General features: G+C 40.7%; 1 protein-coding gene across 9 annotated transcripts in view; it reads left to right on the top strand.

Annotated features, from left to right (window-relative positions):
- The window catches only part of SHROOM3 (shroom family member 3), a 263,254-nt gene that overhangs the window by 192,311 nt on the left and 58,897 nt on the right, over positions 1-12,046 (top strand). For all 9 annotated transcript variants that reach the window (XM_070505588.1, XM_070505587.1, XM_070505586.1 and 6 more), the window contains one exon: positions 1,836-1,967. In XM_070505588.1, the coding sequence (XP_070361689.1) occupies positions 1,836-1,967 (132 nt within the window). The remainder of the gene's footprint in view (positions 1-1,835; positions 1,968-12,046) is intronic.

Below are 12,046 nucleotides of genomic sequence, written 5' to 3'. Positions count from 1 at the left end.
CCAGATGGCCATGGGGGTCGGTACCCCTGAGGGCTGTATGGGAAGTCCTAATTGGAGACCACGTGATGAATTCTGCAAAAGGCTTTGATGTGTTAACTCTTGGGCCAAGGCTCTTCTTGCTATTACTTCCAATATAACTTAGGTCTTTTGTAGTTGCGTCTATTTTATGTAACATCTTAGCTCAAAGGAGCTCTAAAATGAAGGTACTATTTAAGACAATAATGAAAATAATTAGTTAATTAAGCATATAGCATGTGTAGGCAGTATGCCAGGCAGTTAATCGACATTATCTAGAAACTTTATAGGAACTCTGCAAGATAGGTATATAATAATGGCTAATTAGCCGAGTGCTGAATATCTGCCAGGCTCTGTTCTAAGTGCTTTACCTGTATTAGTTAAGTTTCTCAACAACCTATGAAAGCAGTTGTTCTTTTGCACCCACTCCCAAGATGAGAGAACCGAGGCATAGAGAGGACAGAGTCACAGAGCTGGTCAGTGGGTAGAGCCAGGACTCCAACTCAGAGAGGCTGACTCCAGAGCCGGGCTCCTAACCTCGTACGCACTTCACAGATGAGGAGCCCGGGGCTCTGATGTCGCTCAGTTCATAAGTGACAGAACCTCAACCAGGGCTTCAGACTTCAAGACTAGGGTTATACTGAATGTATTAAAAGCCAGGAATCCTAAATTTGGTGAGAAAAGTCATGTACAGAGGAAGGTGATGATGCTTAGAGATAACTAAGGTAAAGATAAACACTTTAGCTTAGATGAAAACCAAGGTAAACATGAAAGAGGGAGACTCCCTGTTGACCCCCTGGTCATCGCCCTCTGTGTCCTGAAATAAAAAGAAATCAACAGTCATTTGGTAATGCCATCCCCTCAGCCCAGGCTTATGCAGGGGCCGGACAGCATGCATTTGTGCCTTCCCCAGAGTCCTGATTACACCAGTCGGCTCTCAGAGGCTTAGAAAGATCCTCGAAGACAGGCATTGAAAACACACCACTGGCACCCAGCGAAGTGGAATGATGGCAGACCTTCAGAGCGTGATGCAGGGGACAGTCTGATCAAGAGGGGGCCTTAAGGATACAGTTGGGGCATTTGGAAATTCGGAATCCGAGACTCTCCTAGGGAGAAGAAATACGCCTGTTCCCATGGCGGAACTCGTTGGCCACGCTGGGCTTAAAATTTTTCTCTGACTCCCTGGGAGTGTGTGGAGGAAAAGAGTTATGGGGATGGTGTTAGGGACCAGGGGTAGGAGGGTGGATTTCAATGGACTCACAAAAGGTTTGCCTCCAGCACAGTGGAATCCCAACAATCTGAAATAGCTCAGCCTCAAGAGTTGGCATGTGCTTCTGAGCTGCCACCCACTGAACAGAGCAAGGGCTGCTCCACTTGGAGATCGCTCTCCTTACAGTAAACTGAGAAGTGAGGCGGCAGGGGCTGGGTCTCAGGGAGCCACCTCGCCTGACACTTAGCTTCTGTGAGTCCAATTTTTCACTTACCAATGGACCAATGGATACTAAATTATAGGGGAGTTAACTTCATAACAGTTAATGCATCTTTCTTCCCCTTTGGTTGTGAACTCTAGTATTCTGAGATTGGGAGGTACACTTTATTGCTTCACACAAACATAGGTGGGAAAGGATGGAGCCCTCAGAGCAGATCCACTGCCTTTCGAGGGGAGAACCTTGGTGGGTGCAAGCTTAGAACTCTGCACCGAGCTGTGCTGCTTTGTATCTCTAGGGTTAATTTTCACACATTTTTCTTATTGGATCCGTTTGTGCCCCCTGCCCATGAACACAATCATGCTCAACTTGCTGTTTTCCCATTTTTCCCAGAGATGCGTGTGCAGACCCGGGCCCTGCAGACACTGGCACCTCTGACTCCTTCGGCCCAGAGCACCTCACCTCTAACCCCCAGCACAGGAAAGCAGCGTGGTCAGGAGGAGTTAAGCTTCGGCTGAAGCACAGGTAAGAGGCACAGAGGTCTGTGCTGAGTGGTTCAGAAAAAGAACTTGGCTGCTGGAAGCAGGAATTGGGGGCAAGTTGGTCAAGATACAGGCTAGTGAGAGAGGTAAGGAGGGGCTGAACAGGGAGGTCACCTGGAAGCTTAGAGTCCTGAAGGATAACCATCTTAATGGCAGTTTTCAAACTAGGTTCCGAAGAACCCTAAAGTTCCTGGGAGGTAATCCAGGGGTCCCTCAAATCATTTGATTCAAGTAACTTTTTAGAAATGCATCCACAATGTTTTTAAAACTATAATTAAAAACTCTCAAAGCGATATACCAACGTCTTACCCTTTGGAAACGACTAATGTGTTAAGTTGTACAGCAAGATTCCTTCATCTTTGAACAGATATTCATTTGAAACTTCTCTTGTCATTTCTGATTGAGGAATGTCCTGAGATTACAAAGTTAGCCTAGCAAAAATTTGCAGCTTCTGATCTGTGCTTCCCGTGGTGCTAGGCAGTGTGCAAGGGCTCTGCGTGTCTCATCAAACTCTCACAGCAGTCCTGTGAAGTTTGCACTAGTGTAAGGGCATTCAGCAAGGAGGTGGTGGATTCAAATTCAGGCAGTGTGACCAAGCTCAGAGCCACTACAATCTATTGCCTCAATAACCAGCACAACAGAACCTACTTCATAGGACAACAGTGGGGATTCAATGAGATAAAGTGTTCAAAGAACTTAGCACAGAGCCTGCACATAGGGAACGAGAACTAAATAAATGTCAGGTGAAACAAATATTAGGTGGTGGTGTAATGATGTGGTTATCATTCTCATCATTATCACATAAGTCTGTGTGCCAGCATGAAAGGCAGTATGTGATATAGTGAGTAAGATGGGGTCCGTGGAAGGAGAAAACCTAGAGTTGAGATCTCAGTTCTGCCACTAAGTAACTGCGGATATGTTATTGACGTTCTCTGATGTTATCTGAGTTTACAATCTGTAAAATAGGTGTAATAACTAATCATAGCGTTGCTGAAAGAATTAAAGAGCTAATACATGTAACGCATGCAGGGCGGTGCCCAGCACATCTTAAGCACTCAACAAATCTTGGTTATCATTGTTATTAATTATCCTGATTTCAGTGTAGGGGGTTCTTTTCATGTAGATGCATTGACTTGTATTATAAATAAGTAAACATTATAAATTTGGATTTATGCAATTATCCATGTTTATGGATATGCAAATATAATTAAAGTATTATGTTTAATATAATAAAACAACACTTGTATCTGGTATCTGCATTAAGGCTCTCTGTAAGACTTCATTTGAAAAAAAGATTCAAAAGAAGTTTGATCATACCTGTTGAGGACAGGGCAAGATTCGCAAAGGGCTCTGACAACAAGAGAACTAACTGGCAAAAGGTTGTTCCAGCAATAGCCTGAAGAAGCAAAAGCCCAAGGTTATCGCTCTTGCCTTCAGCCTGCTAGGACCTTCAAAATGTAGAGAACCAGGGTCTTCTATTTAATGACTCCATTGGGCTGAGTAGGTTAATGTAGCATCAGTGCCAAAGTATTGGAGGCCAGAACGTGGTAGTTAGGAAGTTACTGCAGTAGCCTAGGAGGAAAATGATCAAGACTTAAACTAAGCAAGTGGTGATGGGACAAGAGAGGAGACAGATTTGAGAATTTAGGAGGCAGATCAATAGCAGATGAGAGGGGGAGAAGGGAGGAGAAAGATTAAAGCGTGACTCCTAAGTTTCTGCTGTGGGGCAGTTGGGGGTAATTGTGGGCCCTTAGCCTGGGCGATAAAGGCGGGAAGAGCAGAGACTAAGTGGGGTGAAGAGCTTGAGTATTGGAATCACACAGACCTGCGTTTGAGCTTGAAACAAAATATTTTATAAAACAATCTTTAACAATTGGATGAAAGAAATGAACCTAAATGTATATCATGAGGAGATTGTCTTTAAAACAAGCTGGGGTTGCCCTCATCATCTTGGTCAAAGCTGGGGACGGTGCTATGTCTGTATCAAGGGAGCCTGCAAGGGAGCAGATAGGCAAGCAGTTTCCTTTGAAAAAAGTCATGATCTAGATGTTGCATACATCACCCCTGCTCATATCCTGTTGGCTGGAAGTTTTACTCTATTTATACTCTAAGAATTTTATATATGTCTTTCTTTGTCTTTTATGACTTTGACACTTTTGAAGAGTGTGGGCCAGTTATTTTGTAGAATGCCTTCTATTTGGGTTTATCTGATATTGTCTCCTTATTAGACTGAGGTTATGCATTTTTGGCAAGAATACTACAAAAGCGATGTGTCCTATCAGGGATTACATGATGACAATATGTTGTATTACTTGTGATGTTAACCTTGGTTAAGGTGAAGTCTGCCAGGTTTCTCCACTATAAAGTCATCTGTCTCTTTGTAATTAATAAATATATTGGGGGAGATAACTTTGAGGCTATGCAAATATCCTGTTTCTTCTCAAATTTTTTCCCACTCATTTTAGCATCCATCAGTGGATACTGCCTATGACAGTTATTACTGTAATGTTCTGAAGATGAGTCTGTTTCCTTCATTCCTTCTACATTTGTTAATTGGAATTCTTGTGTAAGGAAGAGCTGTCTCTTTCCCACACTTATTTATTTATTCAGCTATTTATATCGTTATGGACTCCATCATGCTATTTTATTCTGTGGGTTATAATGCAGTAGTGCTGTTTTTTATTTTATTGCTCAAATAGTTCTGGCTTTGGTCACCAAGAGTTCTTTCAAGCTGGCTGTGGTCTAAATGGTGTTTTGAAATATAGAAAGGGATGAGATGCTGATGTCTTATTCTTCTACTTAGAGCAGACACGATGTACTTATCTTAGGAGTCCGGCAAGTGTTGAGGTGGGAGGCTAGTAGTGGGCATTGAGCTAGTCTAATGTGTGACAGGTCACAGAAGCCTGTACACTGATTTTGAGCCAATTCCAAGTCCAATGGGTCATAGTTGTATATAGCTCCTCTTTCATGAAGAAAATAGCCAGAAAGGATTTTCTCACTTACTTAAAAAGGAACGAGCAAAAGGAAGAAACTCCCTCCCCCTCAGGTATATAGAGGGACCAGCCAAACAACCAAGTTAGAGAGAGAGAAACGCTCTTAGCGGTTCAAGGCCTAATATTCTCACCCATCCAATCCCATCCTTCCTTTCCTGCTTAGTTCCCTGATTTCTCTCTAATCTAACTTGTCAGTCATAATCTTGTGATCTAATTCATCTTGGCAGAAACTTCTCCCTAAAATCTGTCAAGCCTCAGGGTAGGGTATTTGAGTGAGTTGGTAAAGGAAACAAAAGGTTCTACCTTAAAACTCAAGATTTCCCACGCCAGTGCTTTCTGCCTTAAACTTCTCATCCCTTCCTCACCTTCCACCACCAGTTACCACCATCATTATCATAACTATCTCATCTAGTTATTAAGCATTTACCCATACATGGTGCTATGTTCTGTGCTCTGTAAAGTAAATCAAGATGAACGGATAATGGAAGCTCAGAGTCTGACCCTTAATTCATTTTCAACTGGGCAGCAAGGTTAGTTCAGCTGGCACTTTCACTTCACTTGGCAATGAGTAGTGTCCCCGTGCTGTTGACTTAGTGTGCCCAGGAAGCCTCAGTGGGTGTTGCTCTAGAACCCCTGCTTCAGTAGCCTCCCAGACTGTGGGAAGCTTAAAGCAATTACCACACACTTCTGCAGACAGTGACATTTTTGCATGTGGAGGAGGCCGCCGCTCAGGCAGAGAAGATCATTTCAGGAAACTTCCTGATTTCAGTTTGATGCATTTTATCAGCAGATGATTTCCCTTGCTCCCCTCCTCCTCCTGCCCACAGAGTAGAATTCTGGCATTTCTAAGCTGTGTGCTATTTTCTAAGATGCTGGTTCTTCTTACGAAGAGTTACTAAGGATCACCTTCTCTTCTTCCTTCTTACAGAGCAGGCATTGAATTTTAATTGGCCACTTTACAGAGGTGACCGGCAATGAGAGTCCCTCCCCTTTGCAGGAAGCTTAGCAAGTTCAGGGCGGATCAGGCTGTGTGACTGGAGGCACATGGAATTGTTGCAAAGACTCCTCAACCCCCTGGGAGGAACAGAAAGAGCAGTAGCAGGGTGAAATGGCTTTTTATCCCACCCCTGAATATGACATTCAGTTGGCCAGAGGGTTGTTATCTAGGATGTTTCTGTTTGCCACAAGGTAAGTCCACTCCTATCTTAGAATGAGATTTAGAATCTTTCAGTGCAGGATTCTCAGCTGACAAGCCTTTCACAGGTGTCTTTTTGATGTTGTGCTGTATCTTGATAAAGAAAAATAAATAACCAGCCATTTGTTAAGTTTAAGCCCGTTTCTCTAAATTGACATGAAAATTCTCATTATTTGAGCACCACGTGTAATTCAGTGTATTGATAATATTTCTGTGTGGGAATTTTTGATCATTCTCTCTCCTATATATACAGTCACCATATTCCTTATGATGTGCATATTTGACATGGCTTTTTATCTCATTCACATTAGCACTTGCTTCGTGTTATATACCTTGTGGTTTTGCTTCCCCATTTCCCTAGGGAATTTCAGAGTAACTGTTTCTGTTTCGCACAAGGAATGGCTGTGTATCTGTATACTAGTAGCCAAGTTCTCTATTCTTACTGCCAACATTTGTATAAAGAAAAGGAACTTGTGGGTATAGTCTCAATTTTAAAGAAGAGGTTTGGTCATCTCATTGAACTTTGAGTTTATATGAAAAGAAGTGTTTATTGAGATTGCCAATTGTACATTACTTAACTCCATCACAATTGAAGGTTTAAATGCTTGATTATCTTTTCTGTTATTTGCAGTAATTTGAATTCAGCTTTTATCCTTATATAATCTTAATTCGAAGTTTTTGCCCAGGGTTATGCTTAATGCCAATGCCTGTAGCTAGGGATGCTTCTGCTTAAAGAAAATATGATATGGAGAAGGTCAGGTGGATGCAACAGTCATGTTGACGTTCTAGATCTCAAGGTGACTTGAATATTTATTTTATTATTATGGGCATTCATTTTATTATTATACCATGTAAAAGGTAGAAAAGAAAATATGAACTATTTATATTATAAAACACATATACAGAGAGGGATCACAGGGCTGGTTTTTCAAGTTTTATTTGGCATTCTTTCCCTTGAAAGTGAATAAGAGAGAGCATTCTTCTGAGTTTTATTATTTTCTGTCCAGCAGTGTCAGGTTCTGTGTGAGCGGTGGTGGTGGTTGAACTCCTCCTTGTAAGATTTGCCGTGGAAGTCTTGGCAGGTGGGAACTGAGGCACTGGAGCAAGCCTTCTTAAACTTTTCAACTTCTCTGCCTTAAAACCTTCACTGTTCTTTTCATTCAGGTTTCAATAACATTTGAAAATTTTATTTTAATGAGCAAGTTTTTTCCACTATCATTTTAAAAAACTGATCTTTTGACCATCGTTTGAAGTTTTGTCTAAAATAAATGCGTCCTTTCCTTTGTTTTCTCATTGCCTTTAATTTCTTATCTGTGGCCTCTTCCTCTAAATGAGGAGAAAGTGAAATAGAGAAGAAAAAACCAATACAATGCATCCAATTTACTCCAAAAGAGAATTCAGTCTCTGTAGTGTTGGAGGTTTGGGGGGCATTTGTTTGTCTCTGTTTCATGGAGTGGTGTTTAGAAAAAAATCACTAACAAAACATGCAGTTTCTGCCTCACAAAAAAACCCTTTCTTCACTTGTTTTGGCAAATGAAATTTAATTTATACTTTGGCATCATATAAAAATTGATTAGCTTGACTTTGAAATATCTTGGTTGGTATTTGGACTCCTTTAAACCCTCAGAAGGCCGTCTTCTGTGGTTTACACATTAAGGAGGAGTATTTCCAGTGCCAGTGGGGCTAACCTTCTCCCACCCCTCAGCCCTGCAGCCTGCTGGGTGGAGGAGAAGAACCATACACACCTTTTCCTGTGCTTTGCTGAGCTCCTTCTAAGTTACCCAAGAGGAGTCCTCTGGAGGAGTCCCCAGGCAACTTCTCCCCCCAAAAATCAGCAGTAATTCAGGAGCACATACAATATTTCTCGTTCTCTGCAACTATCTGACACTCTCTGAGACCCATGAGAACGTGTTTGTGGGTGTCTGCATGTGTCTGTGTGTGGAAGATGCCAACAGACCAGCATGGAGTGATTTCTCCTACCTGCGCTCTAGCAACAGATTCTATGGCACAGAGAAGTGCTAAAGAAAATTCTAAAATCATATCTGATAACTGAAGAAATTGTTAAAGGCCAGTCCCTCCTTCCTTCCTCAACAAATAAAGTGTCTAGTTCCAAACTGAGAGTTGAGAAGAAGAAATGATTTATTGGTAGAGCTTCTGCTATGCTGTTCTGTTATGATTGAGTTTGAAAGTCACTGAAAGACAAAGATGAATGCTATTACAGATCAAAGATGTTGTAGGGTTTGGGGCAACTTCTGCCATGTCTTATTTGCAAAAGTGTGTGAAGGAGAGTTGACTGTTCTGATTCCTCTGTATGTGTCAGAGTTGAGGGGAGAAGGGTAAAAAAGAGGGGAATATTGGGGAAAAAGAACATTTCAACGTCATCACCCATTGGTGACTAAGTGAAAGACAGCCATCCCATTGCTAGTCCCTCTCTTTTATGGTGATAGTTTTGTGTGGTCATCAGTAAAATTTAATTTAAAAAAAAGTTTCCAAAAGGAGACTAGTGAGGAGATAAATTAGTAGTGAAGGGATATTGGGACAAGTGTGGAGGAATGGAGTAATGTATCTTAACAGAAAAGGTTTTTTTAATCTTTCATGCAAATTTTAGGTATTAGAGTCTTATGTCTGTCTGTTAGCAGACTTCACTTTTACTTGTGATTCTGTTGTCAAAGCCAAAAGTCCCCAGGGCATATCATCAGGATGTGACATTTAAAAAGAACTTCTCTCTCCAGAAAGGACTGTGTGTTGCTATGGGGTTATATTACCTAATGCGTACCTTTCTACCCACCTAACCACTTGTTTAAGACACAGATATTAGTGAGGCAATTATAAAAGACTTAGAAAGGTTTACTTGTTCGATTTTTCTGTGAATCCAAAATGTCTGAGGTTCAGCCTTGAAGAGCCCAGTAGTCAGAAACTAGAGGTTAGGGATGCTGTGAAGGGCTAAAGGATTTCTCAAAAACCGGGTCTTTGCCAGTGGTGTGTTAAGGGAGAGTTACCACCTTCTTTTATATTTTGGAAGGTGATGAGGTTTTTCAGCTTTTATAAGAATTCTTGAGAGCTTTCCTGTTTCCTGTGAACATGTGAAAAACATTTCTCAACATACAGTGATTTTTACAGAGAGTTCTGTCTGGATCTGTGAATCAGTGTTCTCTGAGTGCAGCTCAGTGTAGCTTGACTTCGGTCATGGTTTTCAATTGCTGTATATTTGCATCATCAGTATTTGGGGCCTATCATTTTCCTGTAAACAGGAAATGTCTAAAAAGGCATTGTTATTCAATTACAAATCATCTATTCTTCTAAACCAAAGAAGATATAATTATAATCTCCCCCACCAAAATTGCTGGTACAGTGACATTTAATTGTTCATGTTGCGTTTGTTTCCTTTTTAAAGTAGGAAAGGGGCAATTTAGCAATAATTATCAAAATTGCAAGCGCATTTTACTTTGAGCCAGCAATTTCACTTCTAGGAATTTCTGCAGATATGTTGGCATAGGGAGAAAGCAGTGTATGGACATGGTTATTCATTGAAGCATTATTTGTAATGGAAATAAAAAAATATCTACCAAAAGGGTCTGGTTAAATAAATATAATATATGCGCACAATGGAATACCAGGCAGCTAAAAGGAACACAAAGTAGGAGTGAGCTCTAAGTACTGATATAGAGTGATCTCTAGTATCTATTGATACTAGGAAAAAACAAGGAGTAGAACAGTACATATGGTTGCTTTCGTGAAAGGGGCAAAGTGAAACTATATATTCATATTTGCTTGTATTTGCCTAACAAAACACTGGAAAGATACATAAGAAATTAACCACAGTAGTTAGCTGTCGGGGGAAGAGAAATGGGGCTGGGAAACATGGAGAGTAAGACTTCTCAATGGCTTTGATATTTTCTTTTTGGGGGGAACTATATGAATTAATTACCTGTTCAAAATAATACCTGAAGTATGGGGAAAATATTAAGATTTGATAAATTTTGGTGATGAGTACGTGGGTGTTCTTTATCTTAATTTGCATACCTTTGTGCATGTTTGAAGTATTTCATAATTTGAAAAATAGATGAGGAAAAATAGGGGAAAAAATAACAGCGACACACAAAGAGGAGCTTGAGAAACATGCCTTATCCCCAGTTAAGCGTGTGGTGTTCAGTAAGTGTGTCATGAAGACCCTCAACCTAAATCCATGACATCTTCATTTAGGTAGACCTGGTTTACAGGATATTTTGATGTATTGTTTTTTCTTTCCCTTTTTTGGTTGTGGATTAAGACTAGAGGCTTGGTGTAGTGGACTTTGTCATCTATAATAGCATTATGCACTATACAAATGATGGCAGGTGGGTGGGTGAGTAAGTGGATTAAGAAATATGAGGCTTTATTTGGTAGTGCTGGTAGTCTGAGTATATTTTGTATTCTTATACATTGAACTCATGCTCAGTTGATAGCTGGCATGGTTTTATAATGTCAGTGCACCCAGAAGAGCCCACACAAAGTCTCAGCATTTAGAGCTCATCAAGGAACAACGTCAACAAAAAAATTAACTCTAGCTCCTAGAATGTTTTATTTTCCAAGTTGTGGTTGTCACCTTCTCCATCTATCCAAAGCATAATCCTTCAAGGTCATCTAAAGTCCCTCTCTACTGCCAGGCTGTTTGGCCGACCTCAGACCCCATTCTTGATCACTGGCAGCACGTGAGCTTTTTGGTGCTTATGTACAAAATGCCTCCAGAGCCCACACGGCCCGATGTGATCTGTTGACTTCTCCTACCATCTGTTCTTCACTCGTAAGGCTTCTGCCACACTCTGTTCTGCTTCTTGAAAACCCCAAATTTATTCCTGCCTCAAGGCCTTTGCATTTCATTGTTCCTTCTGTGCTAAACACTCTGCCCCCAGCTCTTTGGATGGTTGACTCTTTCTCATCATTTAGATCTCAGTTCAAATGGCACTCTTTCAGAGAGGCTGTCCCTGACCCAATGCTCTCATGTTACCCGGTTTTATTTCCTTCAGAGTCCTTATAACTATATGAAAATATCTTGTTTATTTGCTTTTTGTCTGGCTCCCTACTCTACCCACCCTACTCATTTATACTGCTCATTGCTTAGAAGTTAAAAGCACAGGTTCTCGTGACAGATGCCCGAGTTTAAATATCAACTCTGCTGCTCACTACCCTTGTGACTGTAGGCAAGTTGCTTAGTCTTTCTTTTCTCATTAATAGTCCTATCTCATAAAGATAATGTAAAGGTTAAGTGAGAAAATATGCATTAAGTGCCACGAATGGTGTTTGGTACTCAGTGGGCACTCAAATATTTTTTGAGAGAATGGATACTCTGAATCTGTTTAATACTTTTTCTTGCATCTAAGACTCCCTAACAAGATTATAAGTTCTTTGAGGCCATCTGTGACCTCCCAGAACTCCAGCTGTAACTCAGCAAATTGGAAGGCACAGAGTAGGTAATCAAGGAATACTTCTTGAAACACCTGAACTGCTTTATTGTAGCTTACTCAGAAATATACTTTGCATTCCTGAGTCTCTCTGTGTTAGAGCAAAATCATCTAAGAAGGACATCGTGTCACTTGCTAGTTCCAGTTTCATCAGCCTACTCATCCCACGCAGTTAAGCTTCCTTGTTTGTGGTTAGGAATGCAACAAAAGGGCTTTGTTTGAATTACACCCACACACAAAACTTGGTTCGCTCGATTTTAAACTTAAATTGTCTTCTGACTCTTATTGATATGCTCATGACGTAATGTACTTCAGGAAAACATTTCTTTATCATCTTAAAGATCAAAGTGATCCCAAAATGTAAAAAGCATGCTGTGCTCTTTAGGAATGCTTATTAAATTATTTGCATCATTGAAAAAGTCAATAAGCAGCT

Source organism: Equus asinus, chromosome 3 (assembly GCF_041296235.1).
Source record: "Equus asinus isolate D_3611 breed Donkey chromosome 3, EquAss-T2T_v2, whole genome shotgun sequence".
Taxonomy (NCBI): Eukaryota; Metazoa; Chordata; class Mammalia; order Perissodactyla; family Equidae; genus Equus; species Equus asinus.
The sequence above is the reverse complement of the archived record's forward strand: the minus strand, read 5'-3'. Positions and strand labels throughout refer to the sequence as shown.